General features: G+C 49.6%; 1 protein-coding gene and 1 long non-coding RNA gene across 2 annotated transcripts in view; one reads left to right on the top strand and one right to left on the bottom strand.

The window, feature by feature from the left end:
- The window catches only part of NOMO3 (NODAL modulator 3), a 53,752-nt gene that overhangs the window by 23,763 nt on the left and 17,250 nt on the right, over positions 1-12,739 (top strand). The window contains exons 14-24 of the mRNA XM_036115489.2: positions 52-183; positions 1,206-1,342; positions 2,820-2,907; positions 4,863-4,926; positions 5,689-5,784; positions 8,397-8,615; positions 8,708-8,790; positions 9,651-9,810; positions 9,936-10,062; positions 11,536-11,649; positions 12,521-12,648. Of these exons, the coding sequence (XP_035971382.1) occupies positions 52-183; positions 1,206-1,342; positions 2,820-2,907; positions 4,863-4,926; positions 5,689-5,784; positions 8,397-8,615; positions 8,708-8,790; positions 9,651-9,810; positions 9,936-10,062; positions 11,536-11,649; positions 12,521-12,648 (1,348 nt within the window). The remainder of the gene's footprint in view (positions 1-51; positions 184-1,205; positions 1,343-2,819; positions 2,908-4,862; positions 4,927-5,688; positions 5,785-8,396; positions 8,616-8,707; positions 8,791-9,650; positions 9,811-9,935; positions 10,063-11,535; positions 11,650-12,520; positions 12,649-12,739) is intronic.
- On the bottom strand, positions 10,071-11,540 carry LOC144382287 (uncharacterized). Its single transcript, XR_013448884.1, has 2 exons — positions 11,460-11,540; positions 10,071-11,027 (listed from the first exon to the last, which is right to left on the bottom strand). It is a non-coding gene; the product is annotated as an uncharacterized LOC144382287 (long non-coding RNA).

The raw sequence follows: 12,739 nt of genomic DNA, 5'->3' as shown, positions 1-12,739 counted from the left end.
CTGTGGCTGGCGAGGGCAGCCATCCGAGGCCCTCCTGTCTCCGCTCTGCAGACACCTGCGGCGACCTGCTGGTGACGCTGCAGTCCGTGAGCCGCCAGGGTGAGAAGCGGAGCCTCCAGCTCTCCGGCAAGGTCAACTCAATGACGTTCACCTTTGACAACGTGCTCCCTGGAAAATACAAAAGTAAGACCCAAAGGCGGCATCTCGCGGCTCTCACGTACTTCCTGTCTTTCAGAACTTTCCCAAACCCAGCTCTCGAATTGCACCGCACCTGCATACCTTTTACTCGTCTTCCTTGCCCCTTGACCTTGAACGTGCATTATTTAGCAGTGGGGGATAATGGAGGAATGGCTGTTCCTGCCCCTCACTGCCACGTTGTCAGGACAACCCACGCGCGTCTGCTGTTTGGGGAGGGTGCCCTCATTCGTGCCATTTTATGTCTAAGTGCCCGAATAGAGAGCATGAAATGGCACTGACGTGTCCTCCCCCTTAGTAGCTGTGTGATGTCCCTGAGACTCCGTTTCGTCTTCTCAAATAGGAGTGTTACGGCCTCTCTGGAGAGTGCAAAACCAAATGAAATGCAGTGTGTACAGCGTCTGGAAGCAGTAGGTGCTGGCCAGTGTTGCTTCCCTTTTCCCTGCTGTTCTCGAAGCCACCCGCTGGCTGTATTTCTGCTTTTTCAAAGCTCAGTTTAGAGCCTCTTGGCAGTGAATAGCTTATAAAGTAGGCTGTTTTATCTGGGAAGTTATATTTTCTGTTCTGTCAGGTGTTGGCAAACGATGGCAGGGGGCCCAACTGCCTGTGTTTATAAATAAAGTTTTATTCACACACAGCCACACCCATTTGCTTATGTATTATCGACAGCTGCTTATGTGCTATGAAGGCAGAGTTGAATATTTGCACAACCTGCAGACTTGGAAATATTTACTCTCTGGCCTTTTACAGGAAAAGTTTGCTGCCCCTTAAATATCTTACTTGTGAGCGTGCTGTTGAGACGCCATCGAATTTCTTTCTTGCTGATGTTAATGAGCATGGGTTTCATTTTTCTCTTTAGTATTTACTTGTCCTGAGCGTTACCAGTTACATGTGTGTGTGCGTGCGCATATATGCGCATACACGTTAAAAATAATTAAGTCCTTGTAATTTTTACTCAGGGAGGTGATGTGCTCTGTGCCCATGTGTGTCTGTAATTGTGGCTTTTCCAGTAAGCATCATGCATGAAGATTGGTGCTGGAAAAACAAGAGTCTGGAGGTGGAGGTTCTGGAGGACGACGTGTCAACGATTGAGTTTAGGCAGACGGGCTACATGCTGCGATGTTCCCTTTCTCACGCAATCACTCTGGTATGCCTGCCTCGTGTGGGTTCTCTTATTTGGAAAGCGGGAAGGTGCTAGCATGCCAAGAAGATTTTAACTATCGTTAAGTCAAATATCCTTTTCTGCCCTCCACTCATCCCCTGATTCAGGAAAGCACAGGGAGCTTTTTAAAACCGCTTAGTGGAAAGATGCCTTTGGGAGATTTTCTTGTCCTGGCCCCGCATGAAATTCTAACTTTGATGAGTGACTTGGGACAGCTGTCGTGTGGAGCACATTGGTTTTTTGTAGCCCTGGAATCATAATTTCCACTTCTTGGGGTTGTAGTGAAGCTTAAGGAAACCTCTTCTGTACTTGGTTTCCCCGGTGAACACTGCTATTATTATTAATAGGTGCCACCGAGTCACTTTCTCTGGTATATTTATTCCGGGGCAGAGGACAGAGCGGCTCGGATCTTACTGTCTTGTCGATGGAATCTCCCTGACAGGCAGTGTGCCCCTTGGGTTTCAGGAAAGAGAACAGGTGTGTGGGCCCATCTCGGTCCATTCATGAGTTTTGTAGAACTTTTTGGCTTCTGGTGATGGCAGATGTCATTGTCAGGTTCCGGTGGAGAAACTGAGGCAAGCGGCAGTTAAGCCACCGCTCATGTTAGACCCTTGGAGGGCTGGCAGCCTGTTTCCAGTGCCAGTCGACTGCCCTAACTGCTTCATGACAAATACTGCACAAGCCATGTGGTTCCAGGAGATGGGTTAGTTGGTACCCAGTTGAGAGTAAGTGGTAGACATTTAGGAGATTGTTCCTTTCCTTCAGCTGTTCAGCGGGTTTCTGTTTCCCTTCGGACGAGGTCCCCATTCCATAACAGTGGCCAGCAAGGCCCTCTCCTCCCCCCCAGCCTTCTACCGCTCTCTCCACCTTGCTGCCTGGGCCCCGGCACACCAGCCTTCTCTTCACCTCCACACCAGGCTCGTTCCCTCCTCTGGGCCTTCGCACATGCGCTTCCCTCAGTCATCTTTCCCGGTGGTGCGTGTGCCTGGTTTTCTCTCATCATTCAGGCTGCAGCCCCAATGTTGTCTACTCAGGAGAGGTCCTGCCCTGAGCCCGGCCAGCCGAGATGCTCCTGCCGCGCTCCCACTCTGTACTGCCTCCTTGGCTGTTCAGCCCACTGTGCTGTTACTTATTAGCTGAAATCTCATTTCTTTGTTGACCACATTGATTTTCTGTCTTTCCATATTAGAACGTAAGCCCCTTGAGTGCAGGAGCCACATCAGCCACCAGGGCCCAGCCCTGGGTCTGTCATAGCAGGTGCTCAATAAATATTAGTTGATTGAATGAAAAAGAGCATGTTTTTGTGGGAAGTTTTTGAAGGTTTTTAATTTTCCTGTGGCACCCAACTGCTCAAATGATTAATGGGTAAAACACATGACTGGTTCAGAAACAGAAATATTATTAATCATCTTGGTGTCTCCGTCTCCCCTAGTAAGTCATTGTATTGGCTTTGGTCCCTTAGGAATTTTATCAGGATGGAAATGGACCTGAGAACGTGGGGATTTATAACCTCTCCAAAGGAGTCAACCGATTCTGCCTGTCCAAGCCTGGTGAGTCTGAAAGGATTGATGGGCTCTGAGTTAGAGAATGGAAAGGCACCGAGGATTGTGGTAAAGGCCTTTTTTTCCTCCCTGGGTTCTCTTTGCGTCAGGCTATCAATTTCGGTTGTGGTTAGCGTACACTGGTTTTTCTGTCTCTTTCCGCTGGAGGGAGTGGTGTTTCGACCCAGAGAATTAGAGCCGGGGCGGGGGGGTGGGGGGGCTGGAGAGCGTTCCTGGTCTCCGGGTTTGAGTTGGGTAGAGACGGCTGGGCCCATTCCCCTTGAAAAATACTATACCACGGGCCAGTGACCTCTCCTTAAAAGTGATCTTCTGAAGATAAAAATTGGACCATCTGCCCCCTTGCTTAAAATCCTTCAGTGGCTTCTCTCCCCTTAGAACAACTTTGTTGAGGTGCAGTTTGCAGACCATAAAATTCACCCATTTACAACATACAGGGATTTTTGTAAACCTACACAATTTATGCGACCATAACCATAATCTGGTTTAGAGCATTTTCATCCCCCTGGTGATATTCTTCATGCATGTTTACAGTGAATCTCTGCTCCCAGCCCGAGGCAGCCACTAATCTATTTTCTGTCTCTATGGATTGGCCTTTTTTGGACATTTCATATACGTGAAATCCTACTATAGTGGTATTTTGTCTGTCTCCTTTAGCACATTTTTGAAGTTTCTCATAACGTTTTGAAGTTCATGTTGGGGTAGGTATTAGTGGTCTGTTCCTTGTCGTTACTGAATACGCTCATGTGGATAGATAGTATTTTGTGTGTCCACTTACCGGTTGATGGACATTTCCCGGTTTTTGGCTCTTACAAATAATGTTGCTGTGAACGTTTGCATCCAAGTCTGTGTGTGGACATCTGTTTTCATTTCTTTTGGGTTAGATACCCAGGAATGGAGCTGCTGGGTCATAGGGTAAATTTATGTGTCATTTTTTAAGAAACTGCCCAACAGTTTTCTGAAGGGGCCGTGTGTGCCCGTGGGTGTCCCCACCAGCAGCGCACAAGGGTTCCCGTTCCTCGCAACATCCGTTACAGTCTTTTTGATTTTAGCCGTCCCGGTGGGCGTAAAGTGGCAACTCACGGTGGTTTTATTTTGCATTTTCTTGGTGAATAATTCAGTGACTTCTCTTGGTTCTCGAGATAGAATACACGCTCTTCCCCACCGTGTAGCTGTTCCCGGCACGATAACTGGCCTGTAGTGGGTGCTGGTGCTCTGTCAACATTTGTAGGATGAAAGAACAAAGTGAACGGAGAAGCCCAAGTCTTTTGCCTGCCAGTAGTTGCATAAGGGCTTCCTCGGTGGGCTGAAAACAGCAGAGATAGTTAGAACTCATTTCAGGTTTTTGTAGGAAGCATGGCCAAAAGGTGGGTTAGTGACCGTTTGGGGGAGTAAATCATTAGGCTTCACTCCTTCCTGAAACTGACTGTATTCCTCCAGCAAACGACTTAGGCGCCTAATCATTACCCTACATAGGCTTGTGGCATAAAAGTGTCCTCTGCAATCGTTCCATAAATTTCGGGGCCTTCCTCTGCTCCGTGCTCCGTTTTAGGAATATTTCTAGGAAGGAGGTCAGGCTGTGGTTATCTTTTGGATCTTTAATAGAATCTGTTTAGTGGAAAATTCTCGATCTCATTTGTGGTAGAAATGTACTTCCTGTTCTTCGTGTGCACGTCCCTGTTAGCTTGATCTGTGCAGATGAAACTAGTGTGAGTTGTTCATTTACGGAAAATGAAATCCTGAGCTTGTGAGGGGCCATGAGATGGAGCGGGTTGTTGGGAAGAAGCTGCCATAGGCAGCGGAGAAGGCATCTTGGGTTCCATTATTGCGCATCTGCTGTGTGTGTGTCCCGAGTGAGAGGCGCTGCCGGTAGATTTTCAGGGCTGGAGGTGCTCAGTGTGGTAGAAACCCTCCTCTGAAAATGACTTCTGATTTCCTGGCCGCAGGTGTGTACAAGGTGACCCCTCGCTCCTGCCACCGGTTTGAGCAAGCGTTCTACACCTATGACACGTAAGCTGGGTGTTCACCGCCCTGTGGCATGTGTGAGCCTCCTCTGGAGTAGAGTGGGCGCACACCTCTTCTTCAGTTATTTCTGATAAACAAAGGAAAGTTCTTTTCTGGAAGAGGTAAAGTTAGGTATAAAAAAGAATTTCCATGTAAGGATTTTAAGACACTTGGATACATTATTATTATTATTAGAAAGAGAGTGAGAGCGTGAGTGGAGGGTGGGGGAGGGGCAGTGGGAGAGAGAGAGAATCCTAAGCAGACTCCATGCCCAGCGCGGAGCCCGACACGGGGCTCGATCTCACGACCCTGAGCTGAAATCAAGAGTCGGGCACTTAACCGACTGAGCCACCCAGGCACCCCAGCACTTGGATAAATTATTGAGGAAATGGAGCTGGGATCTTTCCCCAGAATTCTGTAACCCAAGATGGAAGTCTGAGGTTTTCAAGTGGTGTAAATATCATTTTGGTTAAATCTTCCAGCCCTCAGTGGTGGGAGTTTCTCAAACTCCAGCCTCCCATTTTTACATTTTTTACACACGCTTGAGGGTTTCACCAGGAATTGGAGGTGTCAAGTTTTGGAGCGGAAAATTAGTTGATTCTTTAAAACACTGATAGGTACGTCAGGAGTTAGCTCACCCCAAACTTAGAGCAGTTTCGTGTAGTATATTTCAGGGTTAGAACGGTTGCCCATAAAGGGTGTGTTTGTGATCCTTTAAGAACAACTAGGGGATGTTGCTGGTGTTTTTTTTCCCACTTTAATTTATAGGTCGTCACCTAGTATCTTGACGTTGACAGCCATTCGCCACCATGTCCTTGGAACTATCACCACTGACAAAATGATGGATGTCACTGTTACGATCAAGTAAGGCTCGTGCTCCGCGGTGATCTGAGCACGGCGCGGGGCGAGGGTGGTGGTGGACGAGGCTGGGGGACTTCTCTAACAGATACTCTGGAAATTATTTTTGATTTCTTATCTCTAGGTATGTATACAAACGGCCTTCCCTCTTACATGACATAGCCGTAAATTCACCACAGCCTTGGTCCTCTCCTTTTATGATTCCGGAATTAACTACGGATTGAGGGAGAGCCTTCTGACAGCTCGTTTCTGTGCCTTAAATTTTTGTTTGAACCTTTTACACTCCCTGCCTTGGCTAAAGGCGGAAAAAAAAAAAAATCTCTGCCTTGTTCACTGTATTTCAGGTGTTTTAGCGAATTCAGAAAAATTGCCTATTTTTCTCGAGACCTTTTCTTGAAGGCTGGGCAAGTAGAGATGGCACCTGATCTACGCAGGGTCGTGAGGGAGAAAGTATATGAAAGGCAGTCCCTCACTGAGGGTCAGGTTCATGCGAATGTCCCCTTTGAGAGGAATTTTTACAGTGTGGTGAGGTGCATCTGACACCCTAATTTTCTCGGGAAATGAAAGAATTTTGGCCACATGAACATCTTTCTGAGAGAGAGTGGAAACCTTGAGTAACTTTTCCTCCTCTTACCTTAAGTGACCTTCTCAGCTGTGTCTCCATCTTTCTGTCCACTGCCTTTTCAACTCATCCACCTGTGCCGAAAATGTTTGTGGAGAGTCTTTAGTGTTCAGGGCCAGCCTCTGCCTTCGTGGGACTTAGAATCTCACAGGGGACACGGACACTCATCTGGGTGTTGCACACGGAACTGTGAGGTCGCACCTACGATGAGGGCTTTGTATTGGCCCCCGTGAGGGTTGGGGGGGGGGCCTGCAAGGGAGGCAGGCCGGTAGCACCAGCCTGTGTTAAGGGTCTTTGCTTTGTCACATGGACACTATGACGTGTTTTAAGTAGAGAGATGACTTTTTGCTTCAGAAAGCTCCCCCTCGCTGCTGAGTGAGCAGGTACAAGAAGCCTACAGGTGGACATTCCTTGATGTCACTGTGACGATCAAGTAAGGAGCTGATGGGGGTTCAGCCAGACGGTAGGAGTTGATGGGGGTTCAGCCAGATGGTTGGTAGTGGGCTGGGGAGCCTTGGGTGGCTGGGAGGGTTGTTGAGCAGATGGAATTGACAGGATGTGGCAACACACTGACCAGTGGGGTCAGGTGGGACGAGTGTCGGGGACAGCCCTTGACTTCTGACTGAGGAGAGTGGGTTGAAGGGGTACCCCATTCCCCAGGGTAGCCAGGTGTCTAGGAGATGGACGTGGGAGTGTTTCTTGCGGGCCCGGGACTATGTCTGGTACTGGAACAATGCCTTTTACTGTTCTGCTTGGAACATAGCAGTTACTGGTGGGACTAAAAAGTCATATTCTTACCAGTCGTGACCCCGTATTACCTTATTTTCAGTCTTTATTGAATTCATTTTTGTAGCCTCAGAGGGGCTTTTGTTTTGTTTGCTTATGCTGGGGATTGTATGAGATGCATGTTCCAGCTGGACATGGCTGCCTGGATCCCTCCCGGGGATCTCGTGCTCACCGGATCCCACACTGGACTCCTGGTTGTTGGCCTCTCCAGCCATCTTTCTAGATGGTCCTTGACTCTTCTCCTGCATCCCATACCCAACCAGTCCATGCGCAGATTTTTGGCTTTACAGTTGAAATATGCTTGCCATCTTGTCCCTTCTCAGCACTTCCCCTCCATACTCTGGTCTGAGCCACTGTCTCTTGCCTGGATCATTGCCACAGCCATCCTGCCTGGCCTCCCTGTTTGGGTTCTTGCTTCATGACAGTTTGTTTTCCGTGCGGAAGGCAGAGTTCATCCTTTTGAAGTAGAGATCATGTCATGCCTTTGCCTGCAACTCCCGTGGCTCTCCATCCCACTCCGAGTGAAATCCAGGGTCCACACCAAGGCTTGCAAAGCCCTAGTCTAACACCTGCTGCCCGGTGACCCTGTGACCCATCTCATTCTTCTCTGGGTCCCTCTGCCCAGGCCACCTCAGTCTTCTGGCTCTCTCCCCAGGGGAGCTCCCGCCCAGGCTCCAAGGCCTTTGAACTTGCTGTTTCCTTGCCCGCCATACTCCTCTGCCAGGGAGCCCAGTAAAGAACAGCACCCCCACCATCCCAGCACTCTTTCCTTCCACGCTGCTTTATTTTTCTCTGTTGTACTTACCTGACCTCATTTTCTGTTAATCGTCTGCCTCTTCCCACTGGAATGTGGATTCCACCTGGTTAGGGAATGCCATCTGTCCAGCTTACCTTTTCTCTAGCAGAGTGTTCTCAGTTAGGGTTGAATGAAAAAAGATGGTGGCGTGCAGACTTCCACGTCCTACGGGAAATCGGACGTTTTCTTCAAGTCACAAAGTACTTCATCCCAGCTGAGAGCTACTCGATCCTGCTGCCATCACAGAGATGTTCAGTTTTTATTTTTTAAAAAAACGATCAGTGTGTCGCTGTGGTGGCGCTATAAGGGCTTTGGTTTCTTCCTTACCGATGAGTCCTTTTCGAAATGTCGGATTGCCACCGACCACAGGAATAGGTGACCACCTGCTCTCGGCTGCTCCTTCCTTTCTTCCAGGTCGTCCATTGACAGTGAACCCGCCTTGGTCCTGGGCCCCCTGAAGTCTGTGCAGGAGCTGCGGAGGGAGCAGCAGTGGGCCGAGATCGAGAGCCGCAAGCAGGAGCGGGAGAAGAGCGGCAGGGAAGACGCGGGGGGAGGGAGGGCCAAGCCTCCCGTCCAGGAGATGGTGGAGGAGCTACAGGGCCCCTTCTCCTATGACTTCTCCTACTGGGCACGGTAAGCTCCCTGTCTCTGTGCTGTCCTCCGTTCTGCTGGCCTTCCCAGCAGAGGGCCGAACCAGACACATGGAAGTATTTCCATCGTTTTAGGTCCGGAGAGAAAATCACTGTGACACCCTCGTCTAAAGAGCTGCTCTTCTACCCCCCGTCCATGGAAGCCACTGTCAGCGGAGGTAAATGTCAACTCAGTGAGCCCCAGACACATCTCTGCAACCGTTCCTCTACCTGCATTTAAAAACGTATTCCGTGTCGTCGTTCCCACGAAGCCGTTTCTGTAGTAAGGCTCCTGAAATGCCCTTTGGCATAGAACTGTCACTGCTTGGCGAGTGAGTGAATGAGTGAATGGAAGGTCTCCGTCGATGAAAGTAACTCCAGTTATTAGAATTTGGGCCATCTCTTTGGAGAAGGGCTACCGACTGTTTCCCCTGCATTTTTAGTTTGCCACCAAAAAGCCGGTGAAAAAGCAAAGCCCTCACTTACTGAAATGTGAGCATTAGCCATTGTGTGTCTGAACTCTTCATGGTGTTTATACTTGTTGGTAGGGGTGAGGGAGGGTCTTCTTGGGACCGGACAATTAGAAGTGACGGCTGGTGGAATAGTGTCTTTTGGCTTCCGACCATTTCCTCTAGCGTTATGGGTTCATTAGATCCTGGGCATTTACGTGGTCTGTGTTTGGAAGGAGGGCATACTGAGTAACGTGGCTTTCTGGCAGGCAGCCCGTTTGGGGTGAGCTTCCGCCTCGGGTCCTGCTGCATGGCCTCTTACCCGCCAGAAAGGCCTTGTGACAATGGAGAGAGAGGGCTAGTGCGAACCCAGCCTTTGTTAGATTTATCTGCTCACATTCCCAGCCCTTGAGCAAGGCCTTTCAGGGATGGAGGCTTGGGTTCCCTGATTATTGCAGTTTCTGTTATGTATTAACCTCATTTGGACCTAGCTTATCCGTTTCAGGCCCCTCGTTAGTGGGAAGCCCGCCAACCAGAATGCCCCCTCCCACGACAGCTAAGTCCTGTTCTTCTGTTTGTTCCCTGTGTAGAAAGCTGCCCAGGGAAGCTGATTGAGATCCATGGGAAAGCTGGCTTATTTCTGGAAGGCCAGATCCACCCAGAGTTGGAGGGAGTTGAGATCGTCATCAGTGAAAAGGGGGCGAGCTCACCCCTGATCACAGTCTTCACTGATGACAGAGGTGCCTATAGGTAAGCCCCGCAGAAGAAGCACTTGCTTGGGACCAGGCGGGGAGCCCAGGCTTCCACGGGGCTGGCGAGGCCTCCCGCAGGTGTGATGCACAGCCATCTCCAGCATCGGCTTGCTTTTTGTCCAGTGTCGGGCCCCTGCACAGCGACCTGGAGTACACTGTGTCCTCACAGAAGGAAGGCTACGTTTTGACCGCGGTGGAAGGAACCGTAGGAGACTTTAAGGCGTATGCTTTGGCCGGCGTAAGCTTTGAGGTAACACGTTTTTAAAATCATTTTTATTGCGGTATAATAATTGACATACAGTAAACTGCACATAAAGCATATAATTTGATCATTTCAACATATGGGTACACCCATGAAAACAGTGACAATCTGGTACCCCACTAAGTTACCTTGTACCCCGTCCCTCCCTGCTGATCTGATCTGATCTGCTTTCTGTCAGCGTGGATTAGTTTGCATATTCTAGAATTTACATAAATGGAATCATACAGGATGTACTCTTTTTAGGGGGCTTCCTTTCACCCAGCGTAATTTGGAGACCTGTTGACTTTAGCTTGTTTGCATACCTTTTGGTGAGTGTTTTAAACTCTCATCCTTAACTGTGTTCTGTGTAAAAGGACAGAATGTTCCTAGAGTGGTATTTAATGTCATTCTGTCTTCCCGCCATCGTTCTTGGGAAGAAGCATGCTGTGTGATGTCCAGAGTCAAGTCTGGAGGTCCTTGAGTGTGAATATTTTCAACATAGAGGTTCAAGGAAAAGAAGCACAGATGACATCACATACAGATTTCAAATTCTCTTGTGCAGGATGCATTTTAAAGCAAATTAAAAGACATTCCAACCGGGAAGAACTCTTTATACCATAAGTAATACCCCAGATTACCAGGAACTGCTCAAATCAATAAGAAAATGACAACCCCATAGAAAAAAGAACAGCAAAGTATAGGAAAAGGCAATTCGCAGAAGTCATACAAGTGACTGATAAATGTAGGAGAAATACCCAACTTCAGCAGTGACTGAGGAATGCAAAGGAAGTTACCATAGAAACACTGGGTTTTAGGTTAGATTCGCAGTGATTAAGACAATGTCCATTTTTTGAAGAGCGAGTGGGGCCCCGTGCGTGGATGATTCAGAGAACTGTAAGTGGTCACAGCTACTTTGGTGTGCAGCGTGGTGGCGTCATTTTGAATTCAGAGTGCACGATGTCCCAGCCGTTTCCCTAAGAATAGAGGAAACCGTGAGTGCACATAGATATACATGTTCCAGGACGCTTTGATGGTCCCACCTTTTCTGTCCCAGAAGTAGGTGGCCAGTGTGCGTGCCGTGGCCGGCCGCCCCCTGCTTTAGGATGCTGTGTGTGAGGACACAGTATGGCAGGCGGTGTGGCCTGGCAGCGCGGGAAGCAGGGACCGGTGGTTGAGGGGATACAGAGGGGTGCAGGGCCGTGTGGCGGGGCCCCATGCTTGATTCACCCCCCCCACTGCGAAGTCAGTCAACACTAGCCGTGATGCTTATACGCTCGTGTGGGCACAGCGGCAGTTCTGGAAGGCTGCCTGCCAAACTCTTAATATGAGTTACCCCTGGGGACAAAGGCTAGACCTTCTGTCCCCCAGCGGATCACAATAAAAAAAACACAACCCAGAAGAGTTACCTCTTGACCTTTGAAATGTTCTCTTCAGTGGGTAAGAGGAGTCTGCCTTGCTCTGCTGTTCCTTTCTCACCCCCAGATAAAGGCCGAGGATGACCAGCCCCTCCCTGGTGTCCTGTTATCCCTCAGCGGCGGCATGTTTCGTTCCAACCTCTTGACTCAGGACAATGGCATTCTGACGTTCTCCAATCTGGTAAGGTGTCCTGTAATTTACCGCCCGCCGGTCTTCCCCCTCCCTGGGAGCGCGGGGACACAGCGTGCGTGACTTAGGTAGCGCTTGACAACGTGAGAACAGAGCCCCGTGTGGAGTGTTTTACGTTTCTTAGGGGACCAAATGTAATTAGAGTATTGCTCTTACTAGAACTTAATGTTGCTGATTCATGTTCCCTTCCGCCGACACATCTTGTTTTCTGGCCGCCGGCTTGTCACGACGACAATGTAATTAATGGCCCTGGCCGCAGCGACTCCTCTCCTAGGCATCCCTCTGCGAGAGCGTGGTCTCGCGTTGTTGATAATGCAGAGCCTTATTTGGGGGTTAGCTTGTGTTTCTTCTGCAAACCGTGGTCCCCGTGGCGGGAGGACAGCACCGTCTCCCTCAAGATGTCGTTTGGGGCCCTGACCAGTGGAGACTCAGGAAGCGTACGTTACTTGGCTGTTCTTTGAGTCCTGGGAACAAAGTGACGGCTACGGGGACGTCTCTGGCAGGCAGTGAGGCGGAGCTGAAAGATCATACGCTGAGTGGCTTCGAATCTTCCGTCCGCTATTTACTTGCTGTGTCATCTCTGGGAATTTACTTGATGTCTCTGAGCCTCAGTTTCTTTATAACATTCAAATAGGTTTCTACCTCACAAAAGTACTGTGGGCACCTCACACTGGCTGTTGTTAGAGTTGTCATTGCTGTTGCTGTCACCCGTTTACTGGAGAGTTAGTCACCGTTTCTGTCTGTGCAGGAAGCCCCAGAGCTCTGGTGGCCACATTCTCGTCCCTGATGACTTTAGTCGCCTCCCATTCAGCCATACCTGGAGGTGGCAGCAGAGGCTCAGTTTGTGGTTGTCTCTCGGCAGAGCCCTGGCCAGTATTACTTCAAACCCATGATGAAGGAATTCCGTTTCGAACCGTCCTCACAAATGATCGAGGTTCAAGAGGGGCAGAACTTGAAGATCACCGTGACCGGCTACCGAACGGCCTACAGGTGCGCAGCCCGCCTGCTCCCCGGTCCTCCGGGCCTGGGCTGGGGAGTCCCCCTCAGGCCTCTCTTTCCTGGGAACTCCACCTCGCCCCCA

The sequence above is a fragment of the Halichoerus grypus genome, chromosome 6 (genome assembly GCF_964656455.1).
Source record: "Halichoerus grypus chromosome 6, mHalGry1.hap1.1, whole genome shotgun sequence".
In the NCBI taxonomy this organism is placed as follows: Eukaryota; Metazoa; Chordata; class Mammalia; order Carnivora; family Phocidae; genus Halichoerus; species Halichoerus grypus.
Note: the sequence above shows the minus strand (reverse complement) of the source record. Positions and strands in the feature narration are given on the sequence as shown.